Source organism: Physella acuta, unplaced genomic scaffold (assembly GCF_028476545.2).
Source record: "Physella acuta isolate Inbredline_101_S28 unplaced genomic scaffold, ASM2847654v3 ptg000591l, whole genome shotgun sequence".
Taxonomy (NCBI): domain Eukaryota; kingdom Metazoa; phylum Mollusca; class Gastropoda; family Physidae; genus Physella; species Physella acuta.
In genome coordinates this window covers 930,552-946,566 of record NW_026732110.1, presented here as the reverse complement: position 1 = coordinate 946,566, position 16,015 = coordinate 930,552, and the positions used below count along the sequence as shown (strand labels likewise).

The following is a 16,015-nucleotide window of genomic DNA, read 5'->3' as shown; positions in this document are numbered from 1 at the left end:
ATGCATTTTTCATGGTTTGTATTTAAATGTAGCTTTTTCATACTGATAGGAACAGTGTAGTCGATTAGTAGAGCAGTTGACTGCTAACCCAAAATTCTTGAGTTCAGATCCCTGGCTGGAATTCCATACAACCTTCCGTGCCCATACAGCTCTAATGGGTACCTGACTCAAATTATGGAAAGTTAAGGCGGCTTGGGCATAGCTCTGATTAGACTCTGCCTTCATAGGGAGAGGTCAGTAAAACAGGTCACTTCACCTGACCCATGGACCTCAAGATTCAAAATTGGTACTTGTCATGTTGATAAGCTTTTTCTTACTGCACTTTGCAAGTACAATTAGTGACACTAGTAAACTACAGAATCAAACCATCTGAAAAATGGGGTGTACAGGTGTCTTTATTATTATTATACTAGACGCTATGGATACTATATAAATACTACAGAGCTGTGAGATCATTAATAAAAGAATGATTGCGGTAATATATTAAATAACTATCAGAACCATAATTAAAACTAAAGTAACAAAAAAGTCATAAGTATAATTTTAATTAAACTTTTCAAGATGACATGGCCTATGCTTAAGAGTTGAAAGTTCTGCTCTTTGTAGAAGAGGCACTTTAGGATCTGTCAGTTTTGGATCATCGTAAACAGTTGTGATTAGGGGAGGGTTACTTGGCTGCTTTAATCTGGAAACTCCATATAAAACCCGTTCCTTCTCAACATACCTGAAAACAAAAAACATTTTCAGCTCAGCTACATTACTTTGTAATTTTTAAAATAAATTATATAAAATTAAATTACAGTAATTCCTGGAACGTTAAAATGTCTTTAAAAGTGGTGTATTTGGGGCAGAAGGACAACATCCATAAATTTAGTCAACCACCAAAAGGAGAATGGTGTATATTTTCCATTACTTGGTTGAAAGTAATTTTTATAATAAGTATTGTTACTTAACCTTTGACAGTCCTAATGTGCTAAAATACAGCTGAGGTTTTCCTTAGTGGTAGAGTCTGATGTACCCAAGAGGGTACAGTGTATTTACTTACTCACAGTGGAAATCTTGCAAGGCAAGATATGTTTGGTTCTATCACTAGCAGTTCACTTTCTAAGATTTTTAAAATAGCTAATATAGTGATAGAGAAAAAGAAAGTAGTTCCAGTGACCAACTATAAATTTTATTTTTAGTATTCTAACAAATTTATTTATTAAAATGTTTTCCATGGATTGATATTATTTTTGTTTGTTAATTGTTGAGCTATTAAGACTCAAACATAATAACCTCGAGACTTTTTCCCTGTATAATGCTTTTAAAAAACATGTATGTGGATATTTTGAAATAATTTTTTTGTAGTTGAAAAAGGCCATCTTTTCACCTGGCAGTACAGAAAGTACAAATGTTTTCATGCCATGACTGTAAAGGTTAATGGAGAGTGAAAATATGTCTTGGTATTTTCAGTAAAGAGGTATCCACATTATCTGGCAATATGCAAAATATTAGTAATACCACTTGGACAAAGGCTATGGAAGCAAATCCAAAAAGAAAAGCAGGCTGAAATCGGAGTCAATGGCCTCATTGGCGCATAACCAGTTGACACGTAATCCTTAATTGTGATGGAAGCATGGTCGAGTCGGCAAAGCTCATGGTTGATAAATTCGAAAAAAGTCTCGAGTTCAAACCCTCTGGCAGATAAGGCTCGATCCCTCCCAACACTAAAAATTAAGAACGAAGAAGAAGAAAGAAGAAGTAATACCACAGGATTCTGAGTTCAATACTTTTCTTTTAAATCATTGACTAGACCAGTGGTTCTTTATAACCTAAATTAGATGAAACCCCAAGGGTTTGGTGGAAGTCAAGACACACCCAACTCATACGATTCACAATCAGATTTTTCAGAGCAGACTATAGAACTATTAAAAAGGTTTTGGTGATTACACAGATGAAATTGGAGGGGTTCAGTTCCTCCAAAAACTTTAAGAACCACTGACCTAGACCAATGTTCCAGGACCTACTAATATTACAGAATATTTCAAGGCAATTTTCTGTAAAATGTATACCTACCCTAATCCTCTTTTGTTATATGGCTTCTGGCCTTTGCCTGTAAGTGCTTCAGCAATGCCCTTTTTGTTTCTGCCCAGGCCTTGACCTTCTTGCCACCCCTGACTTTCCAATAGTTTCCTTCCAATGCCTTTTGAATAACATTCAAATGCCCCAATCTTAGGCTGAGTCTTATTTTTAAAAACTGCTGAATTGTGCTGCTTAGGAAGCCTATGCCCAATGCCTATTGAGAACATGTCTGTGTTGTCAATACCATTTCGAAACCTGTACAGCAAAAAATATATTGGTTAGTAGAAATTGGCTTGTAAGATTTCATTTTATAAAGTTGTGCAATTGCGCAAAACAGTCTATTTTTAAGAACAATTCATTGATTAAATTTTATTCTAATCTAAATTAGAAACTTTTTTCTTAACTTTATCAACTGAAAATTACATTAACCTTTTACCACCCACTTCCCCTTCTGCTGGGCAAAAAGACAAAGTATTTTTCAACCACGGCACTTTTTAAAAATGTGTTTAAAAAATAACCACATAAGTAAAACAAATAAAATAAAGCATTATACACAAAATTGGTCATAAGTTTATTATATATGAGGTTAAATAGCATAATAGTTTACTAATGATAAAAAAAAGTAAATGGCAGAACCATTTTAATTAGATTTAATTTCACTTATTATATTGCAAGTAATTTCAGAAAAATTCTTAACATAGAAAAATTGTAGAAAATGAACCACGTGTGATAGAATAACATACAAGAAAGCAACATAACTAAAACACTACCACGCGTAAATAATAAATGTACTGTACATAGTTTGGTGACCACAAGGTGCACCAGACTGTACCACAGAAAATATTCTCAGGCAACCTGGCGCACAGGCCTGAAAAGGGTTGAAGAGGTTTACCTTTCTTCCTGGCGGATTTTTAAAAAGTCTTTAATATCCATATCCCCTGAGCCTGGTTCTTCATAAGCACTGAAGTCAACATCCAAATCATCAGTGGTTTGCTCATCAAAATCTGTCAAATTCAAGTTTCATCATATATATGAAGCAAACAGACTTGGAAAGTGGGACTGTGGATTCGTTCAAATTACTAGCACTACTAACCTTACAAATTTTCTTTTAAAAATTGCTATTAATAGTATCAAGTGACACAAAGAATAAACTGATTTTATGTAAAAGCAATTTTAAACAATATATCTTCTCATTCAGAGTTATTACTCTATTTATATAGGTTGAAAACGTCAACTACAGAATAAAAAATGTTTCTAGCTAAATGGGTCAACCTTAAAATTAATTTCACTCTATTTTTCAGTCCACTAATTGTCACACAATAAATACCAGGCCCTCTCAAATGATGTCGAGTTCCATCCTTTTCCTCAACCATAAAACATTTTAAATAAATTTTACTTCTGTTTTTTTTTTATCATTTTTGTTTTAACAAAATACGACATCTCCTTTAAAAATAAACCGGTAGTGATCTCCCCTAAACTTTCTCGAATATTCTTATATAAAACAACAGGGGATGGTAACTGGGGATATAGTTATGATCTTTAATCCATTTTAAATACTGAAACTTTTAAAAATAGAATAGAATCTCAGTAAAAAACAATTGCGCACCAAGCGAACGCCTAATAAAGGTGTGTATAATAGTGCGCAATAGTATTAGTACTTTATAAATTTACATTAGTTTTTTGAGAAATCGGAAGTAGCGTAAAGTACTACTTCCGGTCAACGGAAATTACTCAAAATTTAACAGAAGGTAGAGAATTAGATCTTTTACTTACATGTGAAATTTCATTTATCTATCTGAAATAGTACTCAAGTTATAGGCTTTTGAAAAATTCAAAGTAGAAAAAGTACCACTTCCGGTTATCCGAAATCGCTCAAAAGTTGATACGGATCTACGATTTTGATATAATACTTGTATATGAAATTTCATCAACCTAGCTGTAACGGTACTCAAGTTATCGTGTTTACACACGGACACACACACACACACACACACACACACACACACACGGACACACAGACATACGGACAAGATTGCAAAATTATGTTTTTCCGTATCAGTGAGATGTAAAACGTCGAGATTTGCAAAAATCTCGATTTTTTTTTTTTGCACGATTACAAGACTTTCTCTATACTTCGTATATACGAGAAAGTAAAAAAGCCAAAAAACATGAAATGGAGATATAAAAATCAGCTGAAACTCACCCTTCTGATCTATTTATACACTACTAAAACTCGAGGTTGTTTACAAGTTGGTATATTTTTAAAGTTAGAACAAATCAATGCTTTATTTGCACAAAAATTAAAAACTTTCACAGGGAACTATAGTGACATTACTTGAAACAAATAGGATTTTATCAAAATGAAACACAACTTAGGCCTATAAAGTTGTAAGGCCAGAAAAGCATACAAAATAAAATTACATCATTGATTCTAGAGTAAAAATATTGAATTTAAAATGTAATGCCAAAAACAATACACAATAATAATGACGTTATTGCTACTTGCAAAAAGACACTAACATTACTACCTAATTTTTTTGTCTAATCTTAAAAGTGGTCTGCATACAGTTTCTTTCCAAATATTTTATTTACTTATTTTTCACAAAAAACATGGCTTCCATTCAAAAGTTTAACGCATCATAAAGCTAAATTTTCATCATAAAGCTAAATTTTCTGTCGGCTATAGCTGAGGTGTGACGTCTTTTTAGATGTGAATGATAAATTTGCCTTTTGGGACTTAGTGGGACACAGGGCAGGTGAAGTAGAGTTCACCTGTTTCAGTGACCTCAGCATATGAAAGGATAGTGTGGTCAGGCCCAAACCAACAAGATGTCTATGGAAGACCCCCAAACCTACATTTATCCATGGATAACAGGTAGTCTAGTACACATTAAAATGAGCTTGAACTTACCCCCTTCTTGCTGTTGCCAGTACACAGCATCCGTGTAGAAGTTTACACCAGCCCCTCCCTTTTCCCAAGGCTGTTCAATTTCTTCTTCATAAAGTCTTTCCTTGTTTCTCTCCTGGTTACTGGGGTCATCTTCACTGGCTTCATGACGGTCCCATTCCTCTGCATCATCATCGTTCTGAGATTGTTTAATTTCTTAATTAAATTTAAATTATTTGATTTGAGAAATTTCTTTGGCTTTACTCTCTATTCTAATTTGAGCTTCAATCAATACAAACTACTAATGAAGCTAATAATAATAAAGCTTTTGATAGTTTATGTCTTTTGAGTAATGATTTGTTGAAAAGAAGTCTGAAAAATCAATGTAAACAAAAAAATGAATATTCATACAGATTTTTACTTTTCAAATAAATACTCAAGCATAAGTTTAAAATGAAATACTGTTAGGACCTACATGATATTTCCTATCTATAGCAATAAACTTTTCTTCTATTCCTTCAGCTTTCATCAGTCTAGTAAGTCTTTTATCTGCCTTTGTTTTATGCCTATCTCTCTTGGCTGGGGCAACTAATGATGGTTTAATAAAAGTGATCTGATCTTCTGGTGTTTTGATTTTATTTTCTTTTGAAGTATTTTCTGGTGTCATTTCTGGTTGCTGTACACTTGTATCTGTAATGTTGGGAGCTGAAACATGGCTTGAATGTCCAGCCTTTACTGCCTCTAGAGGAATGATGTTTACAATGTTTGAATGTTGTAGTGAGTTTGGTTGTGAATAAAAAATGTCTTCATGATTGCAAGGTTGATTATTCATATTTTCTGTTGATTTATTTGCAACTAAAGAACTTTTACATGCTTCTAAATTCTTCAGTTGTTTTAAATAAGGTTTGCAAGTCCATACTTTGGTTTTTATAGTATCTGAATTTAAAATATCCTTTCCATTGCCATTTGAATTATCTGTTTCATAAGTGTAATCATATGATCTGTTTTCACTACAGCTGTATTTAAAGTCAACATTCCCATACAATCTACGAGCTGAAGTTTTAGGGAACTGAAGCTTCAGCTTTTTGATTAAATTGTTGGGTAATAAACACTTTTGAATGAAGTCCAAAAAAACAAGTGTAGGTGTTCCAACATTTCCATTTGGCATCAATGACGGGGGATTCATCTCTGGCATTTGTAACAGTTTTTCCTCTTCTACAGCATCTGAAAAAAATCAGTGTGTAAAATGTACTGCTATCAGTGGTTACTACAATTTCTTGCAAGTTGTGATTAATATATCTTGTTATTGATGGTCAATATTACTTATTAAAATTAAACACAATCTGGAGTAGAACTTACAATAAAATGGCATTTATTATTTTATAGTCTCAGTGGGGAGGAAGGTAGATTTATGGAGCATTTCAATTTTATTATTTTATAAGAAAAAATTAGGTTTATGTTGATAACCATAGCCTATGTTAGATCTATGTTACATATACTACATGATGTAATATTTACACTTTACACGCTCTAATAAGTAACAGATCTAACATCTAGTAAATTTTAAATTAATAACAATGCATTACTTGTGTAGATCACAATGCTGTCCAATTTTGATTTATAATTAAAATAGAATAAATATCAGGTGAACTAGAATGTCAGTTTTAATCAGTTATTATGCATGTGTGGTATGTGGCCTGACCTACTGAAAGGAGATTGTTTATAAATTATTGTTTTTGAGTTTATATTTAACTCAATGCAACGAGCCAGCCGGTTGGTTGAGGCCACGCCGGGGGACGATCTGTCCGGGATTCAAAGGGTCGATTCTAAATATCATCCCAGCCGGTACCAATACCAGTCACCAGTGTTAGTGTATGACTATAATTTTACAATGAACTATGAGTGGAGGACTGGATTTATTTATTTAATCATCAAGTAAATATGACCATGAAAGAAAAATTAACAAACTTACCTTGCTCATTAGCACACTCAGCATGCTTGATTTTTAACTTAATAGGAGAAACATAACATAAATCACTTAATGTTTCTCCTGATACATCTGACCAATGTTTTTCGTTGTAATCCATGAGTTCCTGAAGTCTAGTTTTAAAGATTTGGTAATCTATCGTTTTGGGTACGTAAAATCGCCCGCGGCTATTAATGTACGAAAAAGTTACCTCATTGTCAAGGCTTTAGTAGAAGTATATTGTGATATATTTGTGTCAAATATTATAGATAAATGAATAATAAACCTAAATCAATGGCTAAATATATCAATATATGCCAGAAATTAACTTTAAACAGCAGTGTTTGCGAGCAAGATTTGCTATATAAACAGCAGCCATTTGTAAAATAGAGTGACTTCCGCCTGTCTCGCGCTTTAACCGCTATAAAAAAAAACTTAAACAAGATGGCTGCTATAGTAAATGAGCATGGTTGCATCTGTTGGAAACATCGCTAGTCTTCATTTATTACTGAAAAGTTTTAATTCAATTGTTTAAAAACAGGTACATAAATGAAACAAGGAAACATTTTTGTATTTTTCAAAACATAAATCCTCCTCAAAATGTGAAATAATTATTAAAATGTAAGGAGTCACCTGTTTTTCACATTACTAGTCGCGGCCGATTTTACGTACCTAAAACGATAGATTACCAAAGATTTTCACTACACAACAAAATCTCCTTGTAATATTTCTTGATAAGTCATTACGATTGGCTGTATTCTCCGGTCTATGGCGAAAATGAAAACAAATAAATAATTTACTTTCAATCAATGACGAAAAGTGTGCTCGAAGATCCGCCGTATGAAAATTCTCTGGAATATTACTCACTACTGCGTACATGGAGTCCATCTTGACGAAGTGTTTGTGTTGTAAACATTAAAGCTTAAAGAAAGAGTAGTTCCCCCTAACCTAAAAATATTATTAAACTTTTATCGAAAGGGAAGCTACTCGCAGGGCATTATTAATTACTCTTGGTGACTTAATTTACCTCTGGCGGGAAGAGTTGTCAACATGGCGCAACAAAAAGTAACAGAATTCTTTAGTTCAACCAAAAAGAGAAATGGGAACGTCAGTGCATCAAAACGTCGGAAAATAGAAATTCCTGTTACTGACTCTACTACCACAGAATCATTGAAGAATAAAACTATGTTAAAAGACCATACAAAAAGTAGTGATAATTTTATCATCACAGAAGAAGTAACTTCAGTGTGGGATGATTCAAACCCAAACGGAAGTGAATTTACTACTCCTAGGAAAAGAATGATTGTTGAATCAGATATCAGTTCAGTGAGTTCTAAATCTCGTATAAAACTTCATATTAAAAAAGTTAACAATAAATATGAACAAATCACACCATCAGACATTGTTCCTAATGTTAATAAACCCCAGTCAGCTAAAAAGAAGCTGGATCTTACCTCTGCCTCCAAGATCAAGATCAGTTCAACACCATCAGCTGGCACATCTGTGACTACAAAGGTAGATTGTACAAATACATTTTTGAAATCAGATTAATAAGGGGCATGGCACTGTTCTATAGTAACTGCCGTATGATAATTTCCAGTCTGCACAGCTAGGTGGTTTTTCCATATATTTTATAAATATATCATCGATACTTTAGATATTGCGCTCAAGACGTGAACGGTTGCTAACAACAAGTTACAATATGGTGTCCACACTGGATGCTTGACTTCCGATGACTTCTCTTTTTAGTTCCAGTGACTTTCTTAGAATTATTGTTTAAAATGTTTACCACGAGCACAATGGCGGGGTTGTCTCATTATAAAAACAAACTATATGCCTAGGTGGCAGGGCTCTAAATGCGAGAAAAGCATTTTAAAATTTGGTTTGGAGAATGGAGGCTAAGTTTAAAAGTAAGTTTCATTAAAATGAGTAGGCCTAGAACTTTTAGAATATCAACAATGTCAATGTGGGTTCAAAATTGAGAAAGTATGTAAAGCATTATTAGTTTTATCAGTCAATACAAAAAAATCAAATATAATCAGGACTTTTTTTTATAAGACCAGCTCTCATATCACAGCCAATTTATTTTTATTTTTTAAAAATCACGTGACCACTATTTGGTTGATCACTAGTGAGGAACTCTGGTGCGTAGCGAATTAAAAAGCGGAACCGATTCGTGGTTTGCAGTGGCCTCAAACGTAATTTGATTTTCATTTATAAATTGTTTGCTGAAGTTGATGTATCCTTTGAGAAGTTCTTAAAATCACATTAATTAAAGTGTTCATGTTTCTGTGTTCAACTTTTCTTTCCATTATAATTGTCTATAACTAAAACTGTATTCACTGTAGGCATATAGAGTGTAGCTTATAAAAATGGGCATTAGGCCTGTAATTTTTAATTTAGGTCTTTTATAGATCTAGATAGGCCTGTGTCATTATTTAATAGGGGTTTTTTTTATTACGCATCTCTAGACCCAATATTATTTTAGTGTTTTCATTTCCATTTAGATTTTTTTTTATTGTTTGCAATAATACTTGAAAATGCCTTTATAATTTATTAATCTGCCCAGAAATCCTTAGCTAGATCTAGTAGAAAACAGTTAATAACAATCTGGCTTTTTTATAATTCAAGCCTTAAATGTCAAGCTTATTATTAGTCTTATTATTAGGTCTATTAAATCCTTTTTTCAATTTTTATTTGATTTAAGCCCATTTTATTGTAATAGTCCATTTAAAAACACACAGCTAATAAAAAAACATCTAATGCACATACTTTCTATTAATAACTTAAGTGGGCCGCCACTATGAAATTATGCAGGCTTTCTCGTACTTTAACCCAAGAAATCTTTTTTGCTATACTGAAACAAAATCATCTATGTTCCCTTTAGCCCTTTGCTCAGTGAAACTTTACAGTAAGTTTAAAAAATATTTTCAGGCAGATGATGATGCTGCTGACAAAGAAGTGTATGATCTGTTGTCTAGTAAGTCACATCTATTGAGTCTTGTGACACAAGTTTCTAGACCAGAGGTTGCTTTGTCACCTTTACCTGTCACTCCAAAGGAAGATAAAGAATGCAGTCCATCCCCAGAGCCAGTGGTACCAAAGCTACAGAATTTGACAGCGAAACTAAAGTCTTTGAGTAAAATGGTAAATATGTTTGATTACATCATTTTTGTATACGTACTGCTTTAAATTAGCAAACATAATTAATCAGTGAATACTTTTTTAAATAAACCAGTTTGATAAGATATATGTTCTAATTTTAAACCTTGTGTCCTTAAACCCCTCAACACCAATTGTTGCTAACTAAAACACTACACATCATTATTGCGCTTACTTGATTTTTCCAACAGCTGCCGGCCAACATGTGTTGGGTGGGTACACCCTGACAGTCATATCTGTACTATTAATCTTGTTGTTTAGACTAAATTTATGAAGAATACTCTCTTGACTCACGCTCAATGCAAATTTTTGCTCTTCCTTAATACTGTCTTGTGACACAGCTATTACTAAATCAGTGATCTCTTTTTACTACAAAAAATCCAATCAGTTATAACCTTATCATTTACTTTTCATTATGTATAAACATTTTAAATCACATCTGAAAATAATTTAGGAAGTTTTCTTCTGAAAACATTTTGTCTTGTTTTCGCTACATTCGGCAACAACATAAAATTGTACTTTGGCGCCGAGAGGGTATAGCTGAATTGGATGCTAGTCAAGGTGTACTTTCTTCAAGTATGATTATAAATAAGTGTAGGATGTACAAAATAGTCTTTGCCTATAAATAAACAGTACCCTTTTGAGCCTTACTATTAATGTCGCAGGTGAAGTAGAGTTCACTTGTTCTGTGACCTTGCCAAATGGAGAGAAAAATGCTGGAATAATTTGACCATACTGCTGGATACAGTATAACAAATTTAGCTTTGAAATAACATTGTAAAATGTTAGGAGAAAGTTGAAAGCTAAATAAAACTACATGAAGTGAGGTGGTGGTCATATTCCTGGATACCACCAGAGTAAGGTCTTCACAGCAACCACAACAATAATGACACTGATAATCATAATAGACGTACACCTTGTGATGACTACAGTATCCTTGAGTACTGACAAGACTACACATTGCAGTGTTATATAGTACACTGCTTCAGCTTAGAGTGCTCACAACACTGAGTATCCACAGACATGGCACTAAGTAGCTACAGCAGTATCATTCAAGTACAACATCAATAGCACATAGCATCAACAGCAGAAACATGGATGCCCAATGGCAGTGAGTGTCTACAGCAGTGACACTGAGTACCCAAAGCAGCTGCATTTAGCATGGAACTCTGTGCTCATGTGCTTTGTGTGTGTAGCAAAATTAGGTCAGAGGAGAAATATGGGTCTTCATTAGTTGACCTTATACAAGAATTGAATAAAAGGGTGTAACCAGGGACAACTAAGTAGTTGACCTTATACAAGAATTGAATAAAAGGGTGTAACCAGGGACAACTAAGGCTATGCAAATTGAGGAAGACCTTTCATATGTAGTGTGTAACTGTAGAGCAGTAGAACCACTACAGCATACCTATTCATCAGAGTTATACAGTGAGCAGGTGCTACATAGTAAGGTACTCTATGCCTTTAACAACTAAAACTATAGTCTTCAGGAATTTTACAATTGATTCTACATCTCCTTGCATGTCCTTATGTTTAGTTTTATATATTCTATTTTGTTTGTGTATCGATATTTGAGAAATATGTGTCAGTAAAAATAGTAAATTGACACAGACTACAATTTTTTGTCACTACTGTTTGGTCCATAAGTGTGTGATGTTGCAAATTAGCTACATGTCCTAATTTGCATTAAAAAATAAGTCCAAAGTTAAAAACAATATACCTTTAACTCAGTGTGAGTTAGATGACAGACAATCAGCACAAATAATTTTTTACAGGCTTGGGACAAAATTATGTTTATTAAGGGGTTATGTTAAACATTTTCCGTTAATTTTATTTCATCAGAATTCTTAAAATTCTGTTTCTAAACAAAACATACTATATTTGTGTCTAACAAATATTTGTTCATTACTTTGTGCTTGTAAAACTCAGTTGTATGAAAAATTTTCTTTATCAGAATGGACAAGCTTTAAAAAATCGTCTCAAGCAAAGCGGGAAGATCAGTGAAATCAAAAACAAACTGAAAGGATTAGATACAGTTTTGGAAAATAATAAAGATCTGACTCAGGGGGTGAAAGCTGCTCCTCCAGAAACCTCTGCAGAAAAAGTGTAAGAAATATTTCAGAATAGGTAGCTTAACATTATCTAATGCATATTTTTAAAATTACAATTTTCATTAAAAATGTGTTTTTAAATTCTAGTTTGCCAGCTCATGAAAGATTTGAGCACCTGACAGAGGAAGGAATCCCAACTCTTTCTTTACCTTTCACCTACAAACAATTGGAAGGTGGTTTCCAAGCCATGGACCAGGTCATCAGCATGTTGCATAACCGCTCAGAAATTTGCACTTTTAGTAAATTACGGGCAGCTGTTCAGAACATAACTAGAAAGTAAGGTTTAGATTGATTCTTTGTTTTGTTCAACACGTAACTAGAAAGTATGGTTTAAATTGATCCTTTGTTTTGTTCAAAACATAACTAGAAAGTAAGGTTAATTAATCCATAGTTTTATTTTGAGTAATAGTTTTTTAACATGATCAATTGTAAAAAAAAATGTGTTTATTCAATATTTCACTTCATTCATTTATAGGAACTTTGAAGAGAGAACAGTTGGACAGATTAAAACAATAGTTCCAGATGCATACATATTCCAGCAGGAGAAAATTTTAGACTTTGACAAAAAGACACATATGTACTCTCTTACTATAGAGCCAAACCTAAAAAATGGTTAGTTTTTTTCTCTCTATGCTTTAGATGGAATTTCTCATTCTGCCTATTTTTCTATTTTATCTCAACAATCTGTTATATGTTCAAACAGAGAAACAAATTGATGGAAAGTCTAACCAGTTGACTGCAGAAGGCAAGCTCATGTTTTCAGCCTCCCTGCTGTTGAAGAGAAAGCGCTTATTTAGAAATAACCTTCTTGAGTATTTAAAACAACTTCATAAGGTATTTGTTATGCAACGAACAAGCAAATTTTTAAATTATTTTAATACTTGTACAATTTTCAAGCTGAAAAACTTACATCAACTAATACATTTTTGTCTTCAGGATTTTTTAGCTTCACTAGATGTGCCAATTATTTTACCAAGTGAAAAACTTGCACGCTGGCATCCAAAATTCCAACTTGATAAAGTACCTGAAGTTACAGTTTCTCCTTTGCCACAACCTCCAGATGTCAGAGTGTATCACACAGCTAAAGATGTTTTAGAGCACCAGAAGGGGAAACTTATAAATCCCATGGTAAATGTGTTCTATTTATAGATATTTTAAATTTGTTAAAAATTAGAAGTGTCCTTAGACGTATTAACTTTTTTACCATACCAAGTTTTCACTCAATCTAGCACTAACCCACTTATTATACTCCACAGCAAAATCTAATGCATTTAAAACTGTATTTGCTTGAAGATTTAGTCAGTCTATCATTCATTACGGTATTTTTTTTCGTCTTACTTTATCAAACAGGCTTCTGGAAACAGTCAACATGCCCGCAATCTTTTTTTTTTTTTAATTTTTTTTTTTTACGTTTTCTGTCTAAAAGAATTAGCTTTTCTATAGCAAAGTAACCTAAATAGCTTGTTGATAATTAATTAACTTGTGACAATTTCTATATAATAGAAGGATCATCATTCAGATTTAGTGCATCAAGTTTAAACTTTAAAATGATTTATTCCTCATCAAAATAAGAGAAATAAAAATGTTTTTTATATCTTGATCTTTGTAAAATAAATAATAAATGTATTAAATTTAAACACAGCTCTCTAGGAAAATACACACCAACACATTTCACTTTTAAGACAATTCAAATTCAACATAAATAATTAGTATTATATTTAATGAACCTTGGTGGTGGAGTTTTAATGAATTCATTTTAAAAAGTTAATTTTTTGGTGTTGATTTATGTTTTTATAATTTTCCGTAGTTTATTATTTGAATTTAATTTTACATAAAGTTTCTATTGCAAGCAAACTCAATCATATATTTATAAGCATTTATTTTTTTTTTAGGTCGAAAAGGCCTTTGCAAAAGTAGTTGCTGAAAATGAAGAATTATTGAAGAAGGCAAACTCCCAGAACCTAAATCAAGCATCAGCAGAGACAAGCAAGACACCAATGAAAGGAATTCCACCAGCCCTACTAGCCAAAGTAAGCTAATGTATACATATAGAACATTAGCACTCTTTGATATTTAATTTATTTTTATTGTCATTTTTTCTCATGCATTCCAGATTCGTGCCAAGGAAGCTCAAAGGCTTGAGGATGAACTAACCAAAAAACCTGAAGAAGATTACAAAATGAAAATTATGAAACGTCTTCCAGAAATTATTAGAATACTCAGAACGTATCCTTTTAAGTTTAAAGTTTTAAGACTTCATTCTCCATATTACTTTTATGTATTTTTAAATGTTCAAAAAAGTAAACCCATTCTTCAGATATGCTATATATTTAGTTAAACTTCTATTTAGGTTTAACCTTAACTTAATGTTCAGCTACTTTGTAACCGAGAAAAAGCCTGCATTGCCAATAGAAGAAATTTACAAGAAACTGGGAGATAGCCACAAAAGTGGCATGTCACAACGTAAGTTTAAATACAATTTTTTAATATGTTAAATTTCCGACAGTTACCTGTGTTGATGTTACTTGTAAGATGAGTTCTCTAATTCATTATTATTCCATTGTTTTTAGGAGACTTTGAACAGCACATCAACTTATTAAAAGAGCTGGCACCAGACTTAATTTCAGTTGTAGAAATAAAAAGAGGCAAATTTCTGAAGCTTGATAGAAATATTGATGTACAATCTGTTACCAACCGTATTCTCAATCTCACCAAAGTCAAAGATAGTTAATTACTCACCCACAATTTTTACATTTATCTTGTTTTCTTTTAAATGGTGGAAACTTTTATCGCAGTAATTAATAATAACTATTAATGAAACTTTTAGAAAAGTTAGTTTCGGTTTTATATCTTTAATTGAATCTGTGGTGTTGCTTTTTTTTTTTTTCTTGGGATAGGAAGCAACAATTCTAGTAAAAGTGATTTTCCTTAAACATTTCCTGATAATAAAAAATAATGTTATTATAATTTTACATGGTGTGCTGCACATTTCTGTAATTTAATGGGGGTTTTTTTTTTTCTTTTTTTTAAATGTTAGGTTTGTTAGATTTTGAACCAAATATTTTTAAACACCCAACTGTTTCTATTGCTAACATATCAAATTATTATCAGTATTATTTAAACCATGCAAAATATGTCAAGTCATTTGTTAATGTACATTAAATATTTAAAAAATAATTTTTACCTCTTGTCTTAGTATCTTGCGTGTACACATTGAATTGGACAGAAATTATTTTGTACACATTTTACTTTGCTTTAGAATCTCAGATCTCTAGATTATTTCAGAATAGGTTTCAAATTTTTATTTATAAAATTGTCTTAGTATTTTATCATAAACTTTTATGGTAGAGTTTTTAACATTGTAAATTTATTTAGCATGTTATATATTTAATTACTACATGTTAATATTTCATTTCATATACTTGTTTTGTTTAAATAATTTTTATAATTTTTAAACTTAGTCTACCAGTTTAATGTTCATTTTGATACATTTATTAAAATCTATGATTTTCGAAGCACAAGGAGTTATATTTTTGTAGAAATAGAAACATTTTATACATTTTAAGAAATGGATGCTCTTGTTTCTTGAAATTTTCTAAATTATTGTAAACCTTACAAATAAATTACTGCTTTATCATGTAAAACACTAATTTTTGTTTTCTGTATTAAACATAAACTGGATGTTTTAGTTTTGTTTTTAATTTTTAAAAAAATTAAGTACACACATTCCATTCAAATGTTTATGCAAGTCAAGATACCCTCCTGGTCTTTAAAATTGATTTAGAAAGTAAATCCAGCTCACAAATTTGGACCTGACAGGGCGGG

The 16,015-nt window shown here is 32.1% G+C and overlaps 2 protein-coding genes across 2 annotated transcripts; one reads left to right on the top strand and one right to left on the bottom strand.

Moving 5' to 3' along the window:
* Positions 1-529: 529 nt before the first annotated feature.
* LOC131947268 (G patch domain-containing protein 3) lies at positions 530-7,852 on the bottom strand. The gene is made up of 7 exons (XM_059308419.1): positions 7,616-7,852; positions 6,924-7,067; positions 5,427-6,175; positions 4,976-5,150; positions 2,957-3,068; positions 2,059-2,319; positions 530-724 (listed from the first exon to the last, which is right to left on the bottom strand). The coding sequence occupies exons 1-7, from the start codon at positions 7,803-7,805 to the stop codon at positions 544-546; spliced, it is 1,812 nt and encodes a 603-aa protein (XP_059164402.1). The 5' UTR covers positions 7,806-7,852; the 3' UTR covers positions 530-543.
* An 88-nt stretch (positions 7,853-7,940) lies between these two features.
* Positions 7,941-15,860, top strand: LOC131947293 (DNA replication factor Cdt1). Its single transcript, XM_059308464.1, has 11 exons — positions 7,941-8,432; positions 9,852-10,064; positions 12,034-12,185; positions 12,278-12,466; positions 12,666-12,802; positions 12,894-13,024; positions 13,127-13,318; positions 14,083-14,220; positions 14,304-14,416; positions 14,565-14,653; positions 14,761-15,860. The coding sequence occupies exons 1-11, from the start codon at positions 7,968-7,970 to the stop codon at positions 14,919-14,921; spliced, it is 1,980 nt and encodes a 659-aa protein (XP_059164447.1). The 5' UTR covers positions 7,941-7,967; the 3' UTR covers positions 14,922-15,860.
* The last annotated feature ends 155 nt before the right edge of the window (positions 15,861-16,015 follow it).